Source organism: Phyllostomus hastatus, unplaced genomic scaffold (assembly GCF_019186645.2).
Source record: "Phyllostomus hastatus isolate PE091 unplaced genomic scaffold, TTU_PhHast_1.1 phas_contig_283, whole genome shotgun sequence".
Lineage (NCBI taxonomy): Eukaryota > Metazoa > Chordata > Mammalia > Chiroptera > Phyllostomidae > Phyllostomus > Phyllostomus hastatus.
This window is the reverse complement of record NW_025333833.1, coordinates 13,613,500-13,636,919: the sequence shown is the minus strand read 5'-3', so window position 1 is coordinate 13,636,919 and position 23,420 is coordinate 13,613,500. Positions and strand designations below refer to the sequence as shown.

Below are 23,420 nucleotides of genomic sequence, written 5' to 3'. Positions count from 1 at the left end.
ATTTGAAGAAATAATGATCAAAAATTTCAATGATATGGCAAAGGAAAAAGACTCACAAGTCCAGGAAGCTCAGAGAGTCACAAACAAGTTGGACCCAAAGAGACCTACACCAAGACACATCGCAATTAAAATGACAGGCTTAAAGACAAGGAGAGAATCCTAAAAGCTGCAAGAGAAAAGTGATAGTTACCTACAATTAAATTGTCATCTGAGTTCTCAAGAGAAACATTGCAGGCCAGAAGGAAGTGTCATGAAATATTCAAAGTGATGAAAAGCAAGGACCTGCAACCAAGGCTACTTTACCCAGCAAGGCTATCATTTAAAACTGAAGGAGAAATAAGGAGCTTCCCAGACAAGAAAAAGCTAAGTGAGTTTGTTAACACCAAACCAGTACTGTAACAAATGTTAAAGGACTTGCTTTAAGAAGAAGAAGAAGAAGAGGGAAAAAAAACAGAGGAAAATAGTCTAACAATAAAATGCTACTAAATACCTATCAATAATCACCTGAAAGGTAAATGGCTTAAATGCTTCAACTAAAAGATGAAGGGTAGCTGAATGGATAAGAATACAAGACCCATATACAAGCTGTCTCCAAAAGACCCATCTCAGAAAGATACACACAGACTAAAGGGATGGAAAAAGATTTGTCATGCAAGTGGGAAGGAAAAACAAAGCTGGGGCAGCAATACTTACATGCAACAAAATAGACTTCAAAACCAAGTCTATAGTAAGAGACAAAGAAGAACACATAATTACAAAGGGAACAATCCAACAAGAGGACACAACCCTAGTAAACATTTATGCACCCAAAATAGGAACACCTAAATACATAAAACAAATCTTGATGAACGCAAAGGGAGAGATTGACAGAAATACAGTCATAGTCGGGGATTTTATTACCCTATTGACTTCAATGGATAGATCTTCCAGACAGAATATCAACAAGGAGACAGCAGCCTTAAACGACACATTAGATCAAATGGATTTGATTGATTGTTCAGAGCATTTCACCCCAAAGCAGCAGAATATACACACTTTTCAAGTGCACATGGAACGTTTTCTAAGCTAAACCGCATGCTAGGACACAAAATGAATCAAGAAGATTGAAATCATATCAAGCATCTTCTCTGACCACAATGCTATGAAACTAGAAATCAATCACAAAAAGAACACTGAAAAATACGAAGACATGGATGCCAGAGAGGATGCTGTTGGTGAAATGTGTTGAGTCAGCCTTCTTGGGACAAAGCAGGATAGAGGACACAGAGTGGATCTTCAGAGGCAAATGGAGGATATTCAATATAACTACTGTATCACCAAACCACTAGAACCTACTGTCATCATCTTACTTGATTCTGGGCTCCATTGAGTGCTGATGATCACTCTCAAATTGAAATCCTTTCCTCACTTGGTTTCCATGATACCACTATCCAGATTCTTCTATGCTTCTGAAACCATTGTTTCTCAGTTTTATCTTTTGGTCTTTTTTCTTGTCATATTGATGTTTTCTTGGATTAGCTTCCTGGCCCTTTGTATTCTGTTATTCACATGGATGGCTTCAGGTACCACCTATACCAAAGCTTCGGAACCTTGCTACTATTGATACTTTGGGATACATCCTGTGCATTGTAGGATGTTTAGCACTATCCATTGTCTGTATTCTGTAGATGCCAGTAGCACCCATATTCCAGTTGTGACAAATAAAACTACCTGACAATTTTCTCAAACACTGAACATTGCTGAGTGTTCTCTGGAAGGCCAAATCACTCCCCACCCTGGCAAGAGCCACTTACCTTTACCTATAAAACATACTCTTCTGTCTCCTGAGTTTCATGCTGATGAAAATTTAATCACCCATCATCCCTCAAGTGTACCACTATAATTATTTCCTAACTGGATGTAACAACTTCCAGTTTTCACACTGACACCAGAATGATCCATAAAAGGTTGTGGGTGGGTGAGAAAATCCCAAGGCAGTCAGGCCTTACAACTGAAGGTCCCTTGGAACATCAGTGAAACAAATAAAAGTAGAATTTAAAGACTCTTTTTTAATTTTTTAAGTATTTTTATTGGTTATGCCATTACAGTTTTCCTAATTTTTTTCCCCTTTATCCCCGCTCTGCCCTGCTCCCCAACCCTCCAGCATTCCCCCCCCCTTAGTTCATGTCCATGGGTTGTACATGTAAGTTCTTTGAGTCCTCTGTTTCCTATACCATTTTTTATCCCCCCCATCTATTTTGTGCCTATTAATTATGCTTCTCCTTCCCTGTACCTTTACCCTCTGTTCCTCCCTTCCCTCCCTCCCCACTGAAGTCCCTCCATGTGATGTCCATTTCTCTGATTCTGTTCCTGTTCTTGTTGTTTGCTTAATTTTTGTTCTCATTGTTTTTCTTTTCTTTTACACTCATTTGTTGATAGTTGTGACTTTGTTGTCATTTTATTGTTCATATTTTTATCTTCTTTTTTCTTGACATACACTCTGAAACATTTGGGGATACAGGCACTCTTCTTGATGACCTATGACATGCGGCTAAGAGGCTGTGTTCAGAAACATTGTACCTCCCATTACTAGAAAAATATATTCCTTCAAAAAAACATGAATTTAACAGCAACTTTTCTCTAGTCAATTTTCAAGAGTATGATCTCTAACTGAAAGTTTAAAATCTGAAAAGATTATAGAGGCTGCCATGGTATTCACATAAATTTAAAGATATGTAGGTTTTATGACAAAAGTTATTATTTTTACAGCAGTTACATTTGTTTCAACAACCCTAGTGCCTTTAGTAAGAAAACTTTTAAAAGTTATTTAAGAATAAATACGTTAGTCATGAGTTGTTTGTATATCCTGTTACAAAAACAAAACACCTCTCAAACAAATTAAATATTAAATTCCTGAAACATATTTGGAGCCCAAACACTATGCAAGTCCTGATTTCTCAAGAATTCACGTGAAGGCAGCACCCCCTGTACTGTGAAACAGCGGCTGTAGAAACTGCAAATGACATAGCCAACATTTTCATAGCGTTTTATAATATATATATATAATTTCACATACGTGATCTCATTGTATGCTCACAATTGCCTAATGAGGTATGCAGGACAATGCTTTTAACATGTCCAGTTCAAGGATGGAGAAAATTTTTCTCCAGCTTTATTGAGATATAACTGACAAATACAATTATAAGACATCCAAGTGTACCACATGATGATTTGATGGACACATACATTGTGAAAGGATTCCACCCTCTTCCCAGTTGGATGAATTAACACAGGAAATGAAGTAGTTGAAGTGTTTGTGGTTAGTTGACTCGTCCAGGTTTATACAGCTAGTAAGTAACATGAAGCGCGTTCGAACTTAACCTTGAGTCTCCCAATCCCAGTGCCCATGGTCTTCACGTTGTATCATACTCCCTTCCTAGCAGTCTCGAACACAAAGAATATGTTAATAACCCAATCTGGGCATCTTTTCTAAGATTAGAAGATCCTTCTTAGTATATTTCATGTCCATACATCAATTCTTTAAGGGAAAAATCATCACAAAGTTACCGGATAAAGTTTCATTAAATTTCATATCTCCAACAACTAATGCAGTGGTCGCGCGAGGCTCTGGCAGAGAGAACAAGGTTAAGTATAGAATGATCTCACTTTTCAATGATGGCATTTCCTTATTTGGGCAATAGCGTTTTAAAAAACTACATTGAATTTTATCTTTACTTGAAGCTCTTAGCTATAACTCGTATCAGTCTTTTTACCTTTCAGGTTTACTTTTGTTTTGGGTTTTGGTTGTTTTTTCATTTTTTAATTTTTTGCCATAGTGTACAAGACAAGTCTACTAAAACTTAGTTTTCATAAAACCAGGTGTTTCACCCCAGGCAATTTTATTTCTGAGTGTCCACTCCCCATTCCCAATCCCTGAAAACACATACTAGCTTGATTTATTCATCTTATCTCAAAAACAATAATTCATTTTTAAAGGTTGACATTTATTCATTGCTGACAACACATAATTATCTCCCATACAGAGTTCCTGTTCTAACAAATTAATGCACTTTCTACAGGCAACACTAATCATGTGAGACTGAACTTGCTAGGTAATGAATTATGAGATTCATGTAATAAATTATGTAAGTCTCACAGAAGTTCAGAAGTATAAAGCTATGTCTGTATATTGTTATATTTACCTTTTATTGGCAATCAATACAGATGCCATTTTTGCCTAGAATTTTTTCTGCTTTAAGTATCTAAGGATAAAAAGGACTTTTAATTTTAGTTTGTTTTTGCTTTTGTTTTGGCGGGTGACTGGGGAGAACTTTCAAACCTCCATTTGACTTATTCTGGGGTCAATCATCAGTGAACTGCTCTCCAGTTGAAACAGAAGTGATTTAACTGCTCTTCTCAGCTCCACAGTGGAAATTTAAAGTATAAGTAGCTCTAAATATAACAATAATAACAAGAAACCTAAGGGATATAAGCTCACTAGTAAAAAGAGACATATTGTCAAATTAGACTTTTTAAAAAACCAGTTACTTGCTGTTTAAGAGAGATACATTTAGAGCATAAAGTTACAGAGAAGTTGGAAGTAAAGTGATGAAAATCTATAACAAGCTAATTATTTTTAATTTATTTTTTATTTTTAATTTTATTTAAATTGTTGAATTTTTATTTTATATTTATTTTTTAACAAGCTAATTATTTTTAAAGGCAAGATTCATTAAATTAATATCAGACAAATAAACTTAAAGAGAAAATAACATTATTAAGTACAGAAATTGTCATTAGATAATAAAATTTCACCAGCAAGATCTATCAGTTTTAAACTTCCATATGCCTAATAAAATGTCATAAAGTATATACAGTGCAAATTGGTAGAATAGAGGGAAAAGGTGACTATTCCATCATCAGGAATTTCAGTACAGTTCTTTCAATCCTTAATGGATTAAGCAACAAAAATTTAGCATCGATGTAGATATTAACCACATAATTAACAAGCTTGGTCTAAGAGACATATGTAAAACACTGCAGCCAATAATTAGTAAACTAACCATTTTCCCCTTCTAGCACACAAAGAAGATTTTTCAAAAGTTAATAACTAGGACACTAGAAGACAGATTATATTTTAGGACTATAATGCAATTAAGTAGAAATTAATAACAGATATAAATTTGCTAATAAAAGATGAATATATACATACAATACTAAACAACTTCTGTGTCAAGGAATAAAATTACATTGGAAATTTCAAATTATTAAAACTGGAAAATAATAAAAATTCTTTATGTCAAAACTTCTAGGGTAGAGCAAAAAGGCTATATCAGAGAAAATTTTATTCTTAAAAACATAAGTTAGAAAAGAAAAAAATAAATGACTTCAGTGTCCAACTTAGTAAGTTTAAAAAGAAGTAAACCAACAAAGCAAGAAAACGAGGAAATAAATATGATCAGAAATCAATGAAATATAAGTTTTATTTATAGATAGAATCCAAAAAGCCAAAGTTGGTTCTTTCAAAAAGAAAAAAACAACAAAACTGAAAGAATAGAGGAATATACACCAGAATGATGCAAGGGCATAAATAACATCAGGAATTCTTTTAAAACATATATAGAGATACCTGCGATGACAAAGCTATGAAACATTATGATGAACTTGATGCCAACAAGTTTGAAAGCAAATAAAATAAGAAACATTTCTAGAAAAATATAACTTATCAAAATTGACTTAAAAATAGAAAGTCTGAATAATCCTGTAACAAGCAAAGACACAAGGAAAGTATTTACAAATATCATCACGCCTCCACGAAAACACAAGGTCCAGATATATTTACACAGTAATTCTATCAAACTGATAAGAAACAGATAATTTCTTGTAGGCATTTCCAGAGAACAGAATAATCTCCAACTCATTGATGGCATTAGCATAATCTTGATACCCAGACTGGACCAGGTCAGTTAACAAGAGAAGGAAATGACAAGCTAATGTCCCTTATTTGTGTGGACACAAAAATCCTAAATAAAATATCAGCAAATAGAGTCCGACAGTGTATGTAAAAGATAAAACACGGCCAGGCTGGGCTGAAGCCTGGAGTGTAAGGCTGAGCGTGTAAGCTTCGTAACTGCAGTTTACGAAGGCCCCTGCCCTGCCTCGATGTCTTCCGTGGCAGGCATCACTGCCCCAGCCCCTCCCCTCCCCACTTCCAAGCTGTATATGCACCGGTGCTGCTACCAAAACTGAGTGCCACTGCAGGAGCTACTCACTCAGGTCGAGTGAGCCAAGTCCTCTGATTATTTATTGGGTCCAGAATCCAGTCTCCTCAAAAACTGATGAAATCTGCCGTGGTCCTTAACCTTGCCTTCACCCAGCCAACATCCAAAGTGGGAGCTCCCCACCTCTTCCCACTGACCACGCTTGCCCACTCCCAGCTTGCCATCCGCCATCACACTCCCCAGCACGGTCATCTCTGTCCCTTCCCGTTCCCCGTTCTCTGCAAAAGCAGCACACTCCCCTTTATTTTCATCCTTGTCTCCAAGCACTTCTTCCACATCTTGGCCATGACCAAACCCTTCTTCTACAAGAAGATACACTTTCCCTTTCTTGCTTTCAAGTGGTGACTGCTTATTCTTCCAAAGTCTAAATACCATTCTTGACACTCTCCTTCACTCCAGGTCATCATTCCCACTTGCTTTAGTAAAAAGTCTATGTACTTTTTAAAAGGCTCTTACTATTTGTCTGTGTCACTCTTCCTCCACCCTTGTGATTGTCCATTACTGACCTTCTAATTGCTCTCTCTCGCTTATAAAAAATTAGATATTACTTAACTCACACAGCCTTCCTCCAAGTTCAATCACCATGTTATTCTAGCAGACCATGTGTCCATAACCTGGGCGCTGTTTCTTGACCTCCCATAACCTACTTCAGCTCTACCATTGTCTTCATTTGCTGTCATGTCTGTATTCTTTCTTCCCAAATCACTATTTGAAGCATCCTTAGTTTTGATCACAATCACATCTCCTGATTTGTCAACTACTACCAGAATTTTGGGTCTTTGATTTTTTTCTAGCTCTCCACTGCACTGATGCCTTTACATGCCATTTACAATTCATCAGAGAATTCTCTCTCTCTTGCCCCCTTCCCCACTTCTCTCTCTTCACTTCCATTTTTATTTAACTTAGATTTCATGGTTCATGATTTAAATGATGTTCTTCAACCAATATCATAAATTTCCTAGCCCTTCTTTGCATTCACCTTATTTTGTAGACAAGATTTTCAAATATCACTATTCAATTTTTCTATTCTTAAATCTGAGATGACAATGACTATTGGGGGGGATATCACATGGTTTCATTCATTTATTATTATTAACCTCAAAAGGGGCTTTACCGCTGTCTGGCAACCCCACTATCTTTCTTTGGTCAACTTGATCTCCCATTCTTTCCAACAATTACTTGAAATCTTTATTTTACTCTTTCTTCACTCTTAGCAGATGGCCTTGCTAACTTCATGCAAATCCGAAGGCATCCGATGAAATCACCTTCAACTCTCCACAGCGAACCTGCAAGCCCATACACTCCTGCACCAATGTTCTTCCCCAGGCTTTTACAGTAGATGTCCCTTCTCACGTGGCCGGCAGCCGCCCATGCTTCAGAAACTGTCCCCTCCCACTTTCTTAGGAATACGACAAACATGTTTTCTCACTTCTTATGCAGCCATCCCTCATGCTCTACATGCTCCATTAATCACTCCTTTCCATTGGTGTCTATCCCCTTAATACACATATATATGCCCCATTGGCTGCTAGGTTTAGCAAGCCACTTTCCTGAATCTTAGCCTCTGTATTAAAAGGACGTGATAAAAATAAAAATACATTATCAACAGTAAAGCACTGTACTAAATAATGAGTTAGCTTAGTATTGTTCAAATTTGTTCCAGCCTAAAAATCAAAGGACTTAAGCAACTTCCCAAGGTTTTGTTGTTTCTTCATGGAAAAATCTAGGGTATGACTACTCAGTCCTCCATTATTATTGGCTATTATTCCATTTATTATTAAAATCTAAAAAAAATATTTTCAATAGTGCCAACTTGAAAGCATAGGAATATTTTTTAAAGGCTTGCTACTTTTGTTTACATACAGATATTACAGTCTAGCATCTTAGCTGATTGACATTCAGAAGTTTAATCGTGAGGACAAGCATCTGGTGTGTATCTGCAACTAAATTGGATTTGACTAAAATAGAACGTAAGAGCTGATTAAACTACCTTCATCCCTATCATTAAGGTCCCCTTCACAATTCTGTAAACAAAAGGTCTCCTTAAGAAACTGAGCAAATAGAATGAAAGATCTTTTCCTAAAAGACCATCACTTTTAGTTAAGATGTACAGGGCTTTTTTAGGGTCAGAATTTCAGGAGTTTCGCAGTGCAGTATAAAGTCTAGCTTCATTTGATGGTGCTAATTTGAACCCATTCAACAAATCTTTGCCCTGCTTACAACACTTGTGTTGTAAAAATCCAATGAGATGGGGTCTGTGAAAACACTTCAGAAATGGCAAGAGTATAAACAAATATTTCATAACTCCACTTTTATCTCTTGTCCTTAATCTGTAAATCAAAACTTATTAAAATATTAATTTACCTTGTAGCAGGCTATAGGTTATGAATTATATGAGAATTCATTGACTTCCTTTAGTGAATATATTCATGAAAATACTTGACATTCTCAATATAATTACTTATTAAGGTCAGAAATGAGAACAAGTTACTAGATATTTATTGTACTTTGGCTAATTTATATTTAGACAAATCATTTAGATGAGCGATAACAAACATGATAAGCATTTTAATAGAACTTGTTTATTCCCAACTACTTTGGTAATATAGTCACGAACCGATTGAACTTTGACATTGTAAGAATAGGTGAAAGGAAAAGACATTTCATGTATCCGCAGAAATATCACAACAGAAAGGAGGTAGACAGAGGTGCTATAGGAAGAGGCAAACTGGTAAGGGCCATAGGTAGAATATGGTTTTAGAGTAATAATAGTAATTATTCCCCTAGGGAACTTAATTGTCCTTCCTTTCCCCTGTATTTTTATCCTTTTCAAAACATGACAGGCACTGAAGAATATACATGTAGTAAGTCTCCAGTGATGAATGCCATCAATCTTTTCCTCCCTATATGGATGTGCTCCCACTCCCCCATTGAGAAATGGGCTTTTTTCCCCCTTCCCTGGAAACTAGCTAGGCCCTGTTTGTTTTGTTTGACCAATGGAATACAGAGAAATGACATTCTGGGGCATCTGAGCCCCAGAAGTGGAGGTTAACAACTTCCACTTCTTTCTTTGAACACTGATGCCTGGGGCTCCTCCTTTTGGAATTCAACTGCATGCTGTGAGAATCCTAGGCCCTGTGCTAACCAAAACGGAATTGGTACCTAGAAATAGGGTCTACGGGGCCAAAACCAAAACATGCAGGCTTAACTTTGGAACTGAGCAAACGATGAAGGCTTTAGGGCCTTCAGGAAACTGGTGGCTAAAGAACAAGGAAGAAATTGCTATGTAAAGGCAGCCCTAGTTATAAACAGCAACACTTTCCCCTGCGGTAATATGAAAGATAGAACTAATAAACTTATGGAAATCACTAATGGGAAAATAATTGGCTACTAAACTTATGGATCTGACCAAGATTACCAGGCAGAATATTGAAAATGCCAGCTGACTTCTATTAGCTGGCTAAGATGTGAGAAGCAGGAGATGAACTAAGTAAGAAAGCGTTCAATTTTGGAGCAAACTTTATAGGAAATATAAAGAACCCAGAGAACACTTTTTTTCAGCCAGCAAGAGATTCCCAAGGATGAAATGACCTCTGGATAAAGATCAAATCCAGGGAATTATCAGTAAAACATAGCATCACGGTAGGTTAGGATCAGGGACAGTAGCTCTAATACCCTTTAAGACCTCAGAAATATTTAAATCAGGGCCTGAAAGACCTCTTAACTAGACAAAAAGACTTCCAAGAATCTTACGAGCCCTCATTGCAGTGTACTTAGCTGGACAATGGATCCCTAAGATTCTTGAGAGGACTGCTCTTTATCACCCTCTCAGCTCAAAGTGCAGAGAGGCCTGTCTTGAACAGGTCTGTGGGTGTGGCTTTTGTCTAATGGAGCACATTATCATTTGAGTTATTCAAAAGACACAGTATCTTTAAAAGAACTCCATAAATTTAGTCTAAAAGGGAGAAACACTTCAAAAACACTTCAAAATAAAAAGGCATTTCTGGGCCTTCAACCTTCAAAAATATGGATCAGCTCTGACTGGTATGGCTCAGTGGATTGTGAGCCCAACTGTAGGAGGGTGCAGCCAGGGGGGCCCCAAAAGAAAGATTTGTAATGGGGTCCAGAACTCAAGGTGTCCAGGAAATAATAGAAAGATATATAGGATGTCCTCACCCTCCACCACAGGTGTGAGTTAGGGGAAGGGACACATGGAATAGGGCCATTGAGGGCTGTTTTGAATAGCAACAGCTTTGCAGCTAACCTCTGCTGTGGTCATTTAACACATCTATAACTTTTGACTGGTTGCATAGATACATTAAATAGCTGTGGTCATGCTCTGAGCCAGGGGGATGGCAGGAACTTTCCCCCAAGATGTAACTGGAAAGCAACTCCCTCTAGTTATAGCACCTGCGTGAGAGCTTGGAGATGATTGGCTCCACCACATGGGGCCACCCCTGCCCAAACTCATGATGGCAGCCCAGTAAAGCTGGAAGGATATGGGAGTGCTGGCAAGTGTAGCTGATTGTGGGAGGAGTCGGAAATGGGGCTGCAGAGGAAGATTGGCGTGGGGATTTAAACCCAGACTCAGCAGCCATTGAAGAGAGGACCTTGCGGCAGTGGCAGTGAGGAGAACCAAGCGCTTTCGGCAGAGTGGGGAACCTCCCCCCCAGCCATGATAAGAATCACCATGTGGCTTCAGCAGGGAACCACCACGTGGCTTTAGCTGGAGACCCCGGTGACACAGCTGATGGTGCTGGGAACCGAGGGAGGCCTACCAGCCAAGCACGGATTACTGGGAAGAACCGGGGGCTGCCTGAGCCACAGACTTCTATTTCTTTTCCTGAGATACGGTACCCCAGACTGGGCAAAAGGGGGAAGGAAGGACTGTGTGTGTTTCTGGGTGTTTTAAGGGACTTTGGGATTTTGGTGGAGACATTAAGTCATTACTCTTAAGTCTGTATAACTTGAATAAATAATTCCTTTCCTTTCCACCAGTCTCTAACATGGAGAGGTATAATTCTCTGGTGAAGGGAAAGGTGAACCTAGTACAGGGGGACCCCAGGAGAAAGCGGGGGGTCAACTCGGTAGCATTGTGGGACCCCCGTCCCTGGTGGTCAATCAGGGAAATTCATGGGAGACCACATGTGCAGTAGCTTTAAAGTAATACAACTACTTGCACATGCTCAGTAAAAGGCCACCAAAACTAGCCAGGAAGGATCCACCCTATAAAAATAGAGTCCCTCCAGCCCATGAGGTCAATCTCTGCTTGGAGTTGGCCTGCTCCCATGTTCTCTGCTATAAACTCTGGGTGTTCAGTTCAATTCTTTGTCCTGATCACCAAGAACCTGGTTACCTGTGCCCACCTGTGACATGACTATGAACCAAAAATTAGGAACCAGGTTGAGAAACTACTGAGCTTCAAACATAAGCCATTTCTCATGAATAAGAATAACTAAAAATAGACTCAATATTTCCTAGGGAAGAGCCTAGAGTTGAAAACCACTCTCAGGGAGAATTAGGCACCAATCAACATACATTCTTTGCTTCTAGAATCACGATGAATTAGAGACATGTGCCCAACTGGAATTCAGAGCTGCTACAGACAATTCACAGCGTTGTGCTTCTCATTTTCCTCTTTTTGAATATGTGTCTATTGCCTATCTTGTCATTTTATACTAAATGAGTATGGGGAAGAATTCTTAAGTTCATGTAACCTCAGCTTGAGAGTAGCTGCAGTACAGATGGATTATATGTACCTGAAACTGATTTAGATGATGAGATTATAGGCCTTGAACCTGAATCAGCCACATTGCAATACAATTTTAATGTGTTTTGGGAGGTGGTGAGTGCATTTTCCACATGTCAGGAGTGTACATTGTTATGGTCAGAGACTACATTAACTAATCTCTAAATATGGCTGCCATCTAGCCCTCTTCTTCTCTTCTTCTTCTCCTTCCTCCTCCCTCCTCCTCTTCTCCTCCTTCTTCTTCACACCATGCTAGGATAGAATGGACCACCTCAGTATCACCACAAGTACTTTAGCAAACCTGGTTCCCTTCAAGCCCTTTTCTTCTTGTTATCTGCATGCCCATTGAGAGGTAAAGGTTCTTTTTCCCCTTCCCCTTTAATCCACGCTGGTCCTGTAGGCTACTTTGACCAAGACCACGTAGACTGTAGAGGAAATGATGCTCTGAGACTTCCAGGCCAGGGCCTGAAAGAGGACGCAGTTTCTGTGTTTCTCTTCATGCAATGCTGATGCTCGGGATGCTACTTCTTGGATCCCAGGCATCATGACAGGAAGAACCCCAAGCCACACGGAGAAGGACTGCGGTGTGGGGTGTGAGCTGAGTTCCCAGCCGACAGCCAGCATCAACTGCCAGCCATGTAAACAAGCTCTCTCAGACATTTCACGCTCAGTCACGCTCCCAGAAAAACCGTAGCTCTAGTCAACATCATGTAGAGCAGAACCACCCAACTGATCCCTGTCTACTTAGAATTGTGAGAAAAAAAGAAATGGTTGTTGTCTCAAGCCAATTAAGTTTGGGAATGGTGTGCTAGTAATAGACAACCAAAAAAATACACACATTAATGCCATTAAGTAATACAGATTTAGCATAGTCTAAATGTGCTTGTTTTGGAGCTTTATAAAAATTGTATCACAGCGCATGTAGGCTTCTGAGACTTGATTTATCACTTTCTCATGTAATTCTCCCTCCTAAATAAAATTTAAAAAAACCCTATTTTTAAAAAATAATTGCTAAGTTTATTGAATGCTTACTGCATACCAGGCACTGCTCTGTTTTTTATATATGCAAAGTAATTTAATGCTCAACCCTATGAGATAGATACTATTACCTCCATTTTATAGATGACAGAGGCACAGAGGGGTTAAGTAATTTGCCCAGGACACACAGCCAGTAAACATTAGGCCCTAAATACAAAACCTACAATTTATTTTTATTCTCGTCAGTGGATACTTGGGTGGTTACAAACTGGGCTGACTTGAACATTCTCACATGTGTACTCCGGTGCACAAATGAAGAATTTTGCTACAGTACATATGCAGAATAGCTAGGTATTCGAGAATGTGAATGCTTAACTTTACAAGAGAATGCCAGGTTGCTTTCCAATGTGTCAGTTTAAAACTCCATCTGTAGTGGTCTTCTTGATGCACATCTTCATCATTGATAATACTGTATTTAATTTTTCAACCCATTGTGTATGAAACGGTATTCATTGTGGTCCCAATCACTCAGGAGAGTGAACATCTTTTCATGTGTTTAATCATATACTCTTTAGAAATACCTGGTTTCTCTTGTTGCTTTTTTTTTTTTTTAAGATTTTATTTTTAGAGGGGAAAGGAGAGAGGGAGAGAAACATCAATGTGTGGTTGCCTCTCACATGCTCAGAACTGGGGATCTGGCCCACAACTCAGGCATGTGCCCTGACTGGGAATCGAACCAACAACCCCCTGGTTGGTCAGCTGGAAATCTCCTGAGCTACACCAGACAGGACTGTTCTTTGCTCCTTTTATACAGGACAATGATGAGTAGAAGTGGCGATAACAGGCAGTTTCATGTTCCTGATTTTTAATATATATAACTTAATCATTATACATTATCCTTTCTTCCATGATGTTGAATAACTTTAATAGTACTTTGACTTTCATATCTATGTTCACAAATGCTGTTAGTCAGTACTTTTCTCCTACTGAATTGAATGTGTCTGATTCTAGTACAATAAGTTATACTGGTCTCATAAAATGAGCTTACCTATTCTTTGGAAGTTTATATAAAATGTTGAAATAATATGGTCATTGAAAGAGGAGTAAAACATTGTAAATGTGAGCTAGATGTTCTCTTTGTCAAAAAATTCTAAATTATTGTTTACTATTCAAACTATTAAGTCTATCTAACTGGTAATCTCTTCTTGAGTCAATTTAAGAAAACTGCATTTTTCTAGACCATTGTCTATGTTCATTTAAGATGCTTCTGGTAGTCTTTTATTATTTTCATTACTATATGTATAGGTTAGAACTTCAGTCCTGTTTAATTCTTGTTCAAATGATGTCAATTTGATCATGGAAACAACTTTGGCATTGTGATTGGTTTCTAGTTCACTCATTTCTTCCATTGCCTGTATCTCCTTGTTTCTACACTGCTTGTTCTATTCTTTTCCTAAGTTAGACACTTAGCCTTTTTCCTTAATTTAAGCATATACAATCATCTCCCTCAAAGTGCTGTTTCTGCTGCACCACCCAATTTTCCAAATGTTGCACTCATAAGTAGATTCTAAGTATGTTTTCTTTCATCTATGAAGATTTATTAAACTTGTAAGTGTATAATTTTCAAAAGTTAACCTTTATTACTGACTTCTAACTTCCGATTATCCATTTAACACTAACTTTTTGAAATTTACTCTGCCTAGTAAGTACATGGTCAATTTTTGCTAATATACAATGGTTAAGAAGAATATGCTGTAGTTGTTGAGTATTCTAAACATGTTCATTGAATCAATATTCAGATGTGTATTCACTCATTTTTAGTCTGCTTGCTTTATCAATAACTGAGAGGTATTGATTTAGCCCTATAGTTCATACATTTTCAGATCATTTTATAAAGGATTTGCAAATTTATCCAGCAAAACGGAAGGACAGGACACATAGACATGGACAACAGTGTGGTGATTGTGGGGTGGGGGAGAGGAGTATAAGGGGGGGAATAATGGAAAAAAACGCAATAAAAAAATAAAAATAAAATAAGTTGTTCTTTCTGGTGAATTGATCCTTTTACCATTTAGTAGCTTTTTCCATCTTCATAAAGTCTAATATTGATTTAATATCACTAAAGTTACATTTTCTTTTGCTACTTGCCTAATTTTTTAACCCACCCTATAAAAAATCAATCTTGTGGTTAATTTACTTTAGTCCATTCATAATTATTTTAATTGACTTCTTCCTATTATCTTTCTAATTTTGCCCCTCCTCCCACCCATAATTTCTCCTTTTTCTGGACTGAGTTATTGACTTCCTACTCCGTATTTTAAACTTCTTTTCCTCCAGAATGATTCATCCTGTATGGATTCTTTAGCAGTTACACTTGAAATTTTACTATATATTTTTAACATATAAATAATCTTACCCGTTTTCTGAATAATAAAAGCACCTCAGAAAACTTTAATCACCCTCCTCTCATCTTATAAACTATTGTCCAATTTTTCAACTACATCCTATTTTAAAAGTACACATAAATGTTGCATAAAATGTTTATTTTTACATTTGCTTACAACTTCTTATAAACACTTCATTATGATGGTTTTCCATAAACAACACTCAATTTTACACGTTTATCATTTTATTTGCTCACTAGTTCTTCCATTTCAGATCATCTTCTTGCAGTCTCTTAATGGTCTGTTGATGGTAAAATCTGTTTTTCATTTGAGCATGCCTTTATTTCAGTCTTGCTTGGTACAAATTCTAAGTTGATTATTAGGTTTTTCCACAATTTTGAAAGCATTAAATTACCATCTTTTGGGTACACTGTTGCCATTAAGAAGCTTACTTGATATTTGTCTCACCTTCATTCATCTCTTTCCTCCTTTGATTGCTTTAAAGTCTTTGGTATCTTGCAATTATATGACATTGGGTTTAGGCATGAATTTTATCTATATATGCTTGGGATATATTGTGCTTCCTGAATTCATATTTTTCCGGCAAAAGTGGAAAACTTATTTCTTCAGATATTATCACTCCTCCACCCTCTCTAGTCTCTCTCCCTGGTGCTTCGGGTTTTTATAATTTTTCCTTCTATAACTCTTAGAATTTGTATCTTCCAGGAGCTCATTTCTCCTTGCTGCAAACTGAGTCTTTTCTTTAGCTTTAGCTTCCAGTTTATTCATTGTCTTTTCAGCTGAGTCTGATATATTCAACATGTCTAAGTTTTTTTTAAACTTCAAGTAACATTTCTCATTTCTAGCAGTTCCTTTTGTTTTATTTTGCTTATCTGCCAGTGGTTCCATCCTTCATGTATGTTGGCGACGAGGCCTTAAAGAATTTAATCCACAGCTGGTTCTTTCCATAGGTTCTTTCTCATGCTCCGTAGTTTCAACTTGTGCTTGGCGATCTCCAGTCACGAAATAACATTGCTTATCTTGCTCTATGAGAGTCCTGGGCCTGTATCCTGCTTCTGCCAGGAGTCAGAGGTCACTACAAACTGAGGGACTATGCTAGCTGGGGAAGCATCTCGGACTCAGACTAATCTCCTGGTTTCTGGCCCGAGGTAAACTACATAGAGCAGTGCTGCAGTTGGTGTCTGCCCCCAGCAACCACAGGCCACCTGTATGCGTAATACAGTACGCACGGTTCCCACCTCAAAATGTGCTTGTTTTTGTAGGGAAAGGAAAATAAAGGTATGGGTCTTGGAGATTTCCCCTACTTTCTCTGAGCCTATGAATGCATTCAAAGGTAAACTTTTATTCGGGATCTAGGTGTTTTACAATACCTAGTTGAAAGTACTGATGCAAGAAAAAGTCTTATTTAACATACCAAAACAAGTATGACACACAAATGTGAGAAAGCACATCATTTATGGCACTCCTTACTGATTCAAACCTGGAAAGGTTTCCTACCTCTTGATTGGAGCTTGATCAGTATTTTGGAACTGGGTACGCATTAGAAAGGTCCTGCAGCACGAACTCACCCAACAGGTTGTTACCCCACTTGGAAGAAATTTCTCCTGCTGTTCTATCACTAAGATACTCAGCCAACCCTGACTATTCACATTGTCAATGTCCTGATGAACATGTGGTCCACATCAAAAGGGCTAAAATCTGTGAAAATAAATGACTGTTCCAAACCTTTAAAAAAATAGGTATAATGACTTGTTACATGCAGCTTCCTCTAGATAAATAACTTTATTTTTGGAAGCCTGAGCAGACAGAAGCAGGGCTAAACAAGGCAGCTGGTGATTTCACATTAAGTTAGAAACACACCTAAGAGGCATTTGGCAACAGATCTGGCTGCTACTGTCTTAAATGCAGATGGCTTGGTGGCACAGTTATTATTCATAATTGCTGGACAGTGTTCTCCGGATGATCAGGAAGCTCTCTGTGCTGCACCCTGATTAATCACTGAAGTAATGAAAGGAGATACCAGCAGCGAGGATTCCAACTGCAAATGCTGCAATCACGCCTAAGAGTAAACGAACACAAAATAAGTGGAGATGGAATGAGCAAAAGTAAGGCGTAACTGACGTTAGCCTCTGACATGTAGGTTACTGACGGACCTACACAATGACACACCCACACAAATACAAATACATATTCAGATACAAATGCAAATACACATATGGCTATGTCCTAAAAGCTGACAAAGTCTTAGTGGAAAATATAGCAGTAAGTTGAAAAAGACAGACTGCAAATGTTAAACTGGGAATCATGTACTTCCACACCTTAACAGAACCTCTAACCACAAAAACAGTGTCTTTGTCACACATGTGCACACTCACATACATCTAAGGGAAAAACTGACAGACACTTCAAAAAGGTTCTATAATTTACACTGACATTCAGCTATCTCATGCTACTTGGCGTAAACCAAACAAGACAGCTCCAGTATGTAGGGGTCCTCGATCGTTTAGATGCAAAGCCATTTGCGTAGCTATTGAAAACTACAGAAACCAGATTGCACCATTCTAAGAATTAGTTTCTCTAGGTTGGTAATTCATTTTTACCCCGATTATTGTTCAGTTACAACAGAATGGACCAGAGTATCCCAAACACACACCCACACTTACATACAAAGAATTCACATAATTAGCAGGTTTATCTAATAAGTGACGAGAAAAACAACTGAAAATGGCTCTCAGTCAAAAATCCAAATACTTATAAAGCATTTCTCAAAATGGCATTCCACGAAACAATAGCGTACATGTTCTTCAATCAGTAGTTTGAAAATCTGAAAGTGACTGCCACATGACCTTGGAGCCTTTGACACACTGAGGAGAATTATAAATTTCCAAACTGGAATTGGACTTTTTTTCATAGTACACACATCAAAATCTGCATTAGCAATCCTGGGAACACCAGTTTGGGAAACACCATTCCTACTCTACTAACAGATTCCCAAAACTCAACATGCTTTTCTTCTAAACACACAAAAAACTAGCAGGAAGTGTCATTTTTGCAGGCACGGGGGATAACGCATTATTTATAAATGTTTCTGTCTCCAGGGCCTAGCACTTTCCACAACACTCAGTAGATACTGGCTTAATCTAGCACTTTTCAGTAAAATAAAATACAGTAATTTTAAAGTAACAAGAAAGCTCAAATGCAAAATACCATCTTCAAGTTATAAAAGAAAATACCTATGTTTTGATGAATTTTCAACACTATTGCAGTTTTAATTGGTTCTTTTGGTTGTTGCTCATCATCCGTGTTATCCAATGAAGGTTCAGTATTCATAGAGGAACTTATACAAGCTGCAAGAGGACAATAATGATTCTTATTGTGGTTTTGGCAATTAATGATTTCAAACAAGTAGGTTTTCATAAGAAAGGTAGGATCAGCAAACTGCAGGCCACGGGCCAACCTTGGAGCTCACTGGGCAGACTTTCTGTGCTCCACAAAGGCTAACATACTATTTGGCCCCATACAGAAATATGTTCTGACTCTTCATCTAACCTGGTATTTGAAATATACAAGCAAAATATGATCACAAATTTGAGCTTAAAACGACTCAATGTCAAGCAAGGGAAGCACATTATCTCACTTCACAGCTGGAACATGGTACCTGAGAAGTCAGTGCATATGTGAGGGTCATGGGCAGCAGACTGCAGATTCGGGTCCAAGTTCTCTTTCTTCTCAATTGTGCTGACAACTTGTGCAGGTTTGCCTAGCTGAATCTAGTTAACACTGACTAGAAGTATTTGAACTGAAAACATTCTTACGGATCACACGGACCAGAGGGTCTCATTTCCCCTGAGTACTAAAGAGCTGGACAAAAATCCCAGCAGGTACAACAGGTGAAAGGAGAAGGGGCATTCCTCTGGTCGGGGAAAAGGGGGAGGGCTCCTGGAGCCACGCCCTGCTTTCTCCCAGAGCCCCTGCTTCCTCCCAGAGCCGGAGGCGGACTGCTGCTCTCCAGAACTCTAGGGAACTGTGTGTGAAGGTGACTACTTCATGTTGATCCCTTTATTTACAGAGAACCACAGTGAGAGACAGTAAATACTGATGTTTCAATTCCAAGTAAAATAGCCTCCTGCATGGATTGTAAATGTCCTTACAGACACGCGTGCATCCCAGCGTAGTAGCACAGGTTCATGAGGATGACACATAAACTTCCTGAAATAGGTATCGGTGGTACCTAAATCCTTATATTAGGTCACCAGTAAACAAAAATACTGACTAAAGCATGAGTTACACCTATTTGCTACAGACGTTTTTTTACTTGAGCACTTGTATACAAAGAGCACAAAAATGGTTTTATTTGTCATGGTATGTTACACATCTAATATTGAATTGTTATATGTCAAGATCATACTCTAATAGGTCAAGTTCTCTGCACAAATAATTTACTTCATTTAAAAAAAGACATTCTATTGCTCTGTTATTTCCATTTTTTAATCTGTCAAAATCTTGTGATTTAACACAAATGCAAGATGATTTTACTGAAGCAGAGCATTTTTCAATAATGAATTAGGCCTTGGCTTGTCATGACAATTTATTCATGTTTACTTTTGGTGGAAATTGTAGGCCTTTAATTCAAATCTCACACACTATTACTATTTTTACCAAAACTTTAATATGTTATCTGAAAATCAAATGCAAGTGACATCTGATTCAATAAATTAGATCTTAACTATTCCTTTAAACCGGTCATTTAATTTCAGACAAATCCCAAATTGATCAATAAGAAAACAAGTTTCTCGAGCAATTCAAAGGGCCATCATGAGTACACGCTAAGTTGGCGATGTGTTCCATTTTATTCCAAGCTGTTGATAGGTGGGCAGGACTATTTAGAAGCTTAAAATTATAGGTTGGGACTTGAACTCTACTGGTTAGTTGTCTTCTTCCTCAACTCTGAATCCTAAGTTAATGAGATTTCACTATAGTCAGTGATTTAGCCATAAAAATACATCTTCAGTATTACTTTTTCTTTATAATTAAATTATCAACGTTTAGCCAAACAGCAAAAATTTATTTCAGTTCAGGTATCAAGACCAAACTGGCAAAATGAGTTTCATCAGATTTTAAAGGTGTGTCTCCAAAATTTTAGCTGATACTGTGGATGCAGTACATCTGAATTATTAAGTTAATATCTACTAGGAGATGACTAATGCATCTACGAAACTTTAAAGCCATAGTTATCCCTCACCTTAAGTGAGTCATTTTGACAAACAAATTGTTCTTCATCCCTTAAGTCATTTAAAAGCATGTTATTTTAAGATACTTACCTGGCAAAATATGTATTTTAAACATAGCAACTACTTGGCAACTATAGTATAGAAGAGAAGTAATTAAATAATAATCAAGCAAATAACATTGAATACTTAGAAAATAAAGCCAGATACTTAAAAATTTAATGCTGACTGTATAGTAATTCAATTTTTAAATTTAAATATTTAACTCTACTTTTCATGGTTTATTTTATATGAAAAGACTAATTTAAAATATTTAGAAAAATCTGTATACTATGAAATATCACTTTCATAGTTTAATATTCATGTTTTTCATGATAATTCAGGAGTCATTATTTTAAAGCCAATAATACTAGTTAATATCACGCTGCTTTTTCTGTTTAGAAAGTATTTTCCCTAACACGTTTACTGATCTCTCATATCAACCCCACGAGAACCTGGCATTCAGAAGGAACTTGTTCAAGGTTATACAGCGGTAAGCGGCAGGCCCAGACTCTGCTAAAATACTGTCTCAGTAAAATTAAGCATCTACTATTTTTGAGTAAATTAATAAATGAACAAATGAGTGAATGAGTTAAGTGAATCAGATTCTAAACCAAAAGGATGTTTATTTAAAAGCACGTAATTTTTCTATTAAAATGTATGTTTTCATCTTATCCTATAATTTCGGAATGAGTCATTTCATTATTAAAAATATACTAACTACTAAATCATTTCTCCTAATTTAACAAATATATGATAAAGTACAACTAATATAATTCTAGAAAAGTCATATTCTTGGCCATAATACAACTGGTGCCACTGTTCATTTCCTAAAAGGCCTAGGGTTACTTTTCTGTATTCATCCTTCAGAATGAACTCAAATGTTACCTGCTCTGAGAAGTTTCCTTGAATTTCTTATAAATATGGTGCCTGTGCTAAGTGTTCTGATAATTCTCTGTTCCTCTATTATAGAATTCATTGTCTTGTTTTGGAATAACCCATTTCTCTGCATTTCCCACAATAGTATGAGCTTCTAGAGTCAGAACTATATATCTGATCTCTAGACCCCTAATGCCTAATGCATAATAGGCAATCCACAAATAGTAATCAATTACTCAGCAGAGATACATTAAGTTTCATAAACAGAGTCCTAAAAGAAGCATACCTATTTTACTGAAGTAGTATCTTCAACACATTACATGACACTAGAAAAACGTATAATACTATCTAGAAACTATGAGTTTGATATGGTGTGTACAGGGTGGGGGCAAAAGCAGGTTTCCAGTTGTCTGTATGGAAAATCATAAATAACATAAGAATAAACTCTGCCTTTCACATACAACTGTAAGCCTACTTCTGCCCCACCATGTATATAAGTATACACACCTAAACTTGCCAAATTGCTGTTTTGTTTCCTTTGTCCTTATATTAAACTCTTCCTACTCAGTTAATGCATCTCTATACTAGACTGCCAAAATAAACAAAAATAGGAAATAATTTTCAAACACAGCGCAAAATGTACAACAAAGTGCTAATGTTAAAAGCTTATAAAAATAAAAACTTACAAAAAAGATAAATTGGTTAATATTTGTCATCTAAGATTTTAAAAATTTATTTTAAAATACTTTATAGCTACTAGTAAATACTAACATTGAACAAGGCAATGATAAAACTTCATGAAGGAAAGCTGAGAAACAGGACATTTACTATATATAAATAATAAAAATAATTCATCAGGAAATAGCATTTAAATTTGATAATAGATGAGAAGTATATTATCTTGAGGTTAAAAATAAGTCTTTTAATTATTTGTAAAAATATTTCAAGGAATTCAAGCCATCATTAAAACCATGGGACTTTTAATAGACTAGGGATTGTACTTTATATATTATAGTAGCATTATATTACAGAGCATCAATTTATGCAATACATATGCTTTCCATTAAAATGAAATATAAAAGGAGAGGAGTAATAAAGAATTTAAAAATAGAAAGAATTTACTAAAATTTAAAAATACTAATGGTCAAAACTTTGCTATTATAGAATATAGGTTATTGCTGAGCAAAAGTCAAAATATTTTTTCTGATCAAATTATAAACCAAATCACTAGAGACCCTACACTTCTGGTCATTAATCTTGACTGAATTCTTAGTTACTCTTAGGAACTTACTACGTGCTCTGCTTAAGTAATAATGCACACACATTCTCTCTTTCAAATCAGATCACAGGTGTCTTGAGGAAAGAACTCTGGTCACTGATTTGTATCTATCACATTGCCTTGAACACAGCAGATGTTTAACAAATATTTGATAACTAGACATATTAAATGCTGTAAACTAGAACAAATATTTCTGGGGCAATGCTTTAAATGTTCTTCACCCCTTAATATGCTCTGAACTATGGAGCCATAGAACTACGACTATTACATTCTTTTAAAATCTTCATCGTGTTCAGTGTAGTGCACTATACAAGTCTTAAGAACTTTGTGTGGCTAGGCACAAGCTTATAACTTTTCACACATAAAATAAGCATCTCTCAGTTACTTGGTAATGACATTTATGAAAACCTATCATGTTTTAGGCAGGGAGCTCAGGGAAATAAATATTCCAGGTGTTTGCTTTAAAAAATCTTAGTCTCATGAAAAATTATACTGACATAATCAAGGTGAAATTAAACCAGGATAAAGTAACATTATTCATTTAAGTTTTAAAAAAAATTTTAGCCCTGGCTGGCGTAGCTCAGTGGATTGAGCACGAGCTGT

General features: G+C 36.9%; 1 protein-coding gene across 2 annotated transcripts in view; it reads right to left on the bottom strand.

Annotated features, from left to right (window-relative positions):
* Positions 1–16,714: 16,714 nt before the first annotated feature.
* ODR4 (odr-4 GPCR localization factor homolog) overlaps positions 16,715–23,420 on the bottom strand; it is a 28,125-nt gene continuing 21,419 nt past the window's right edge. For both annotated transcript variants that reach the window (XM_045838494.1, XM_045838493.1), the window contains exons 13-14: positions 18,626–18,739; positions 16,715–17,451 (exon numbers count right to left, since the gene is read on the bottom strand). In XM_045838494.1, the coding sequence (XP_045694450.1) occupies positions 17,384–17,451; positions 18,626–18,739 (182 nt within the window). In that variant the 3' untranslated portion in view covers positions 16,715–17,383. The remainder of the gene's footprint in view (positions 17,452–18,625; positions 18,740–23,420) is intronic.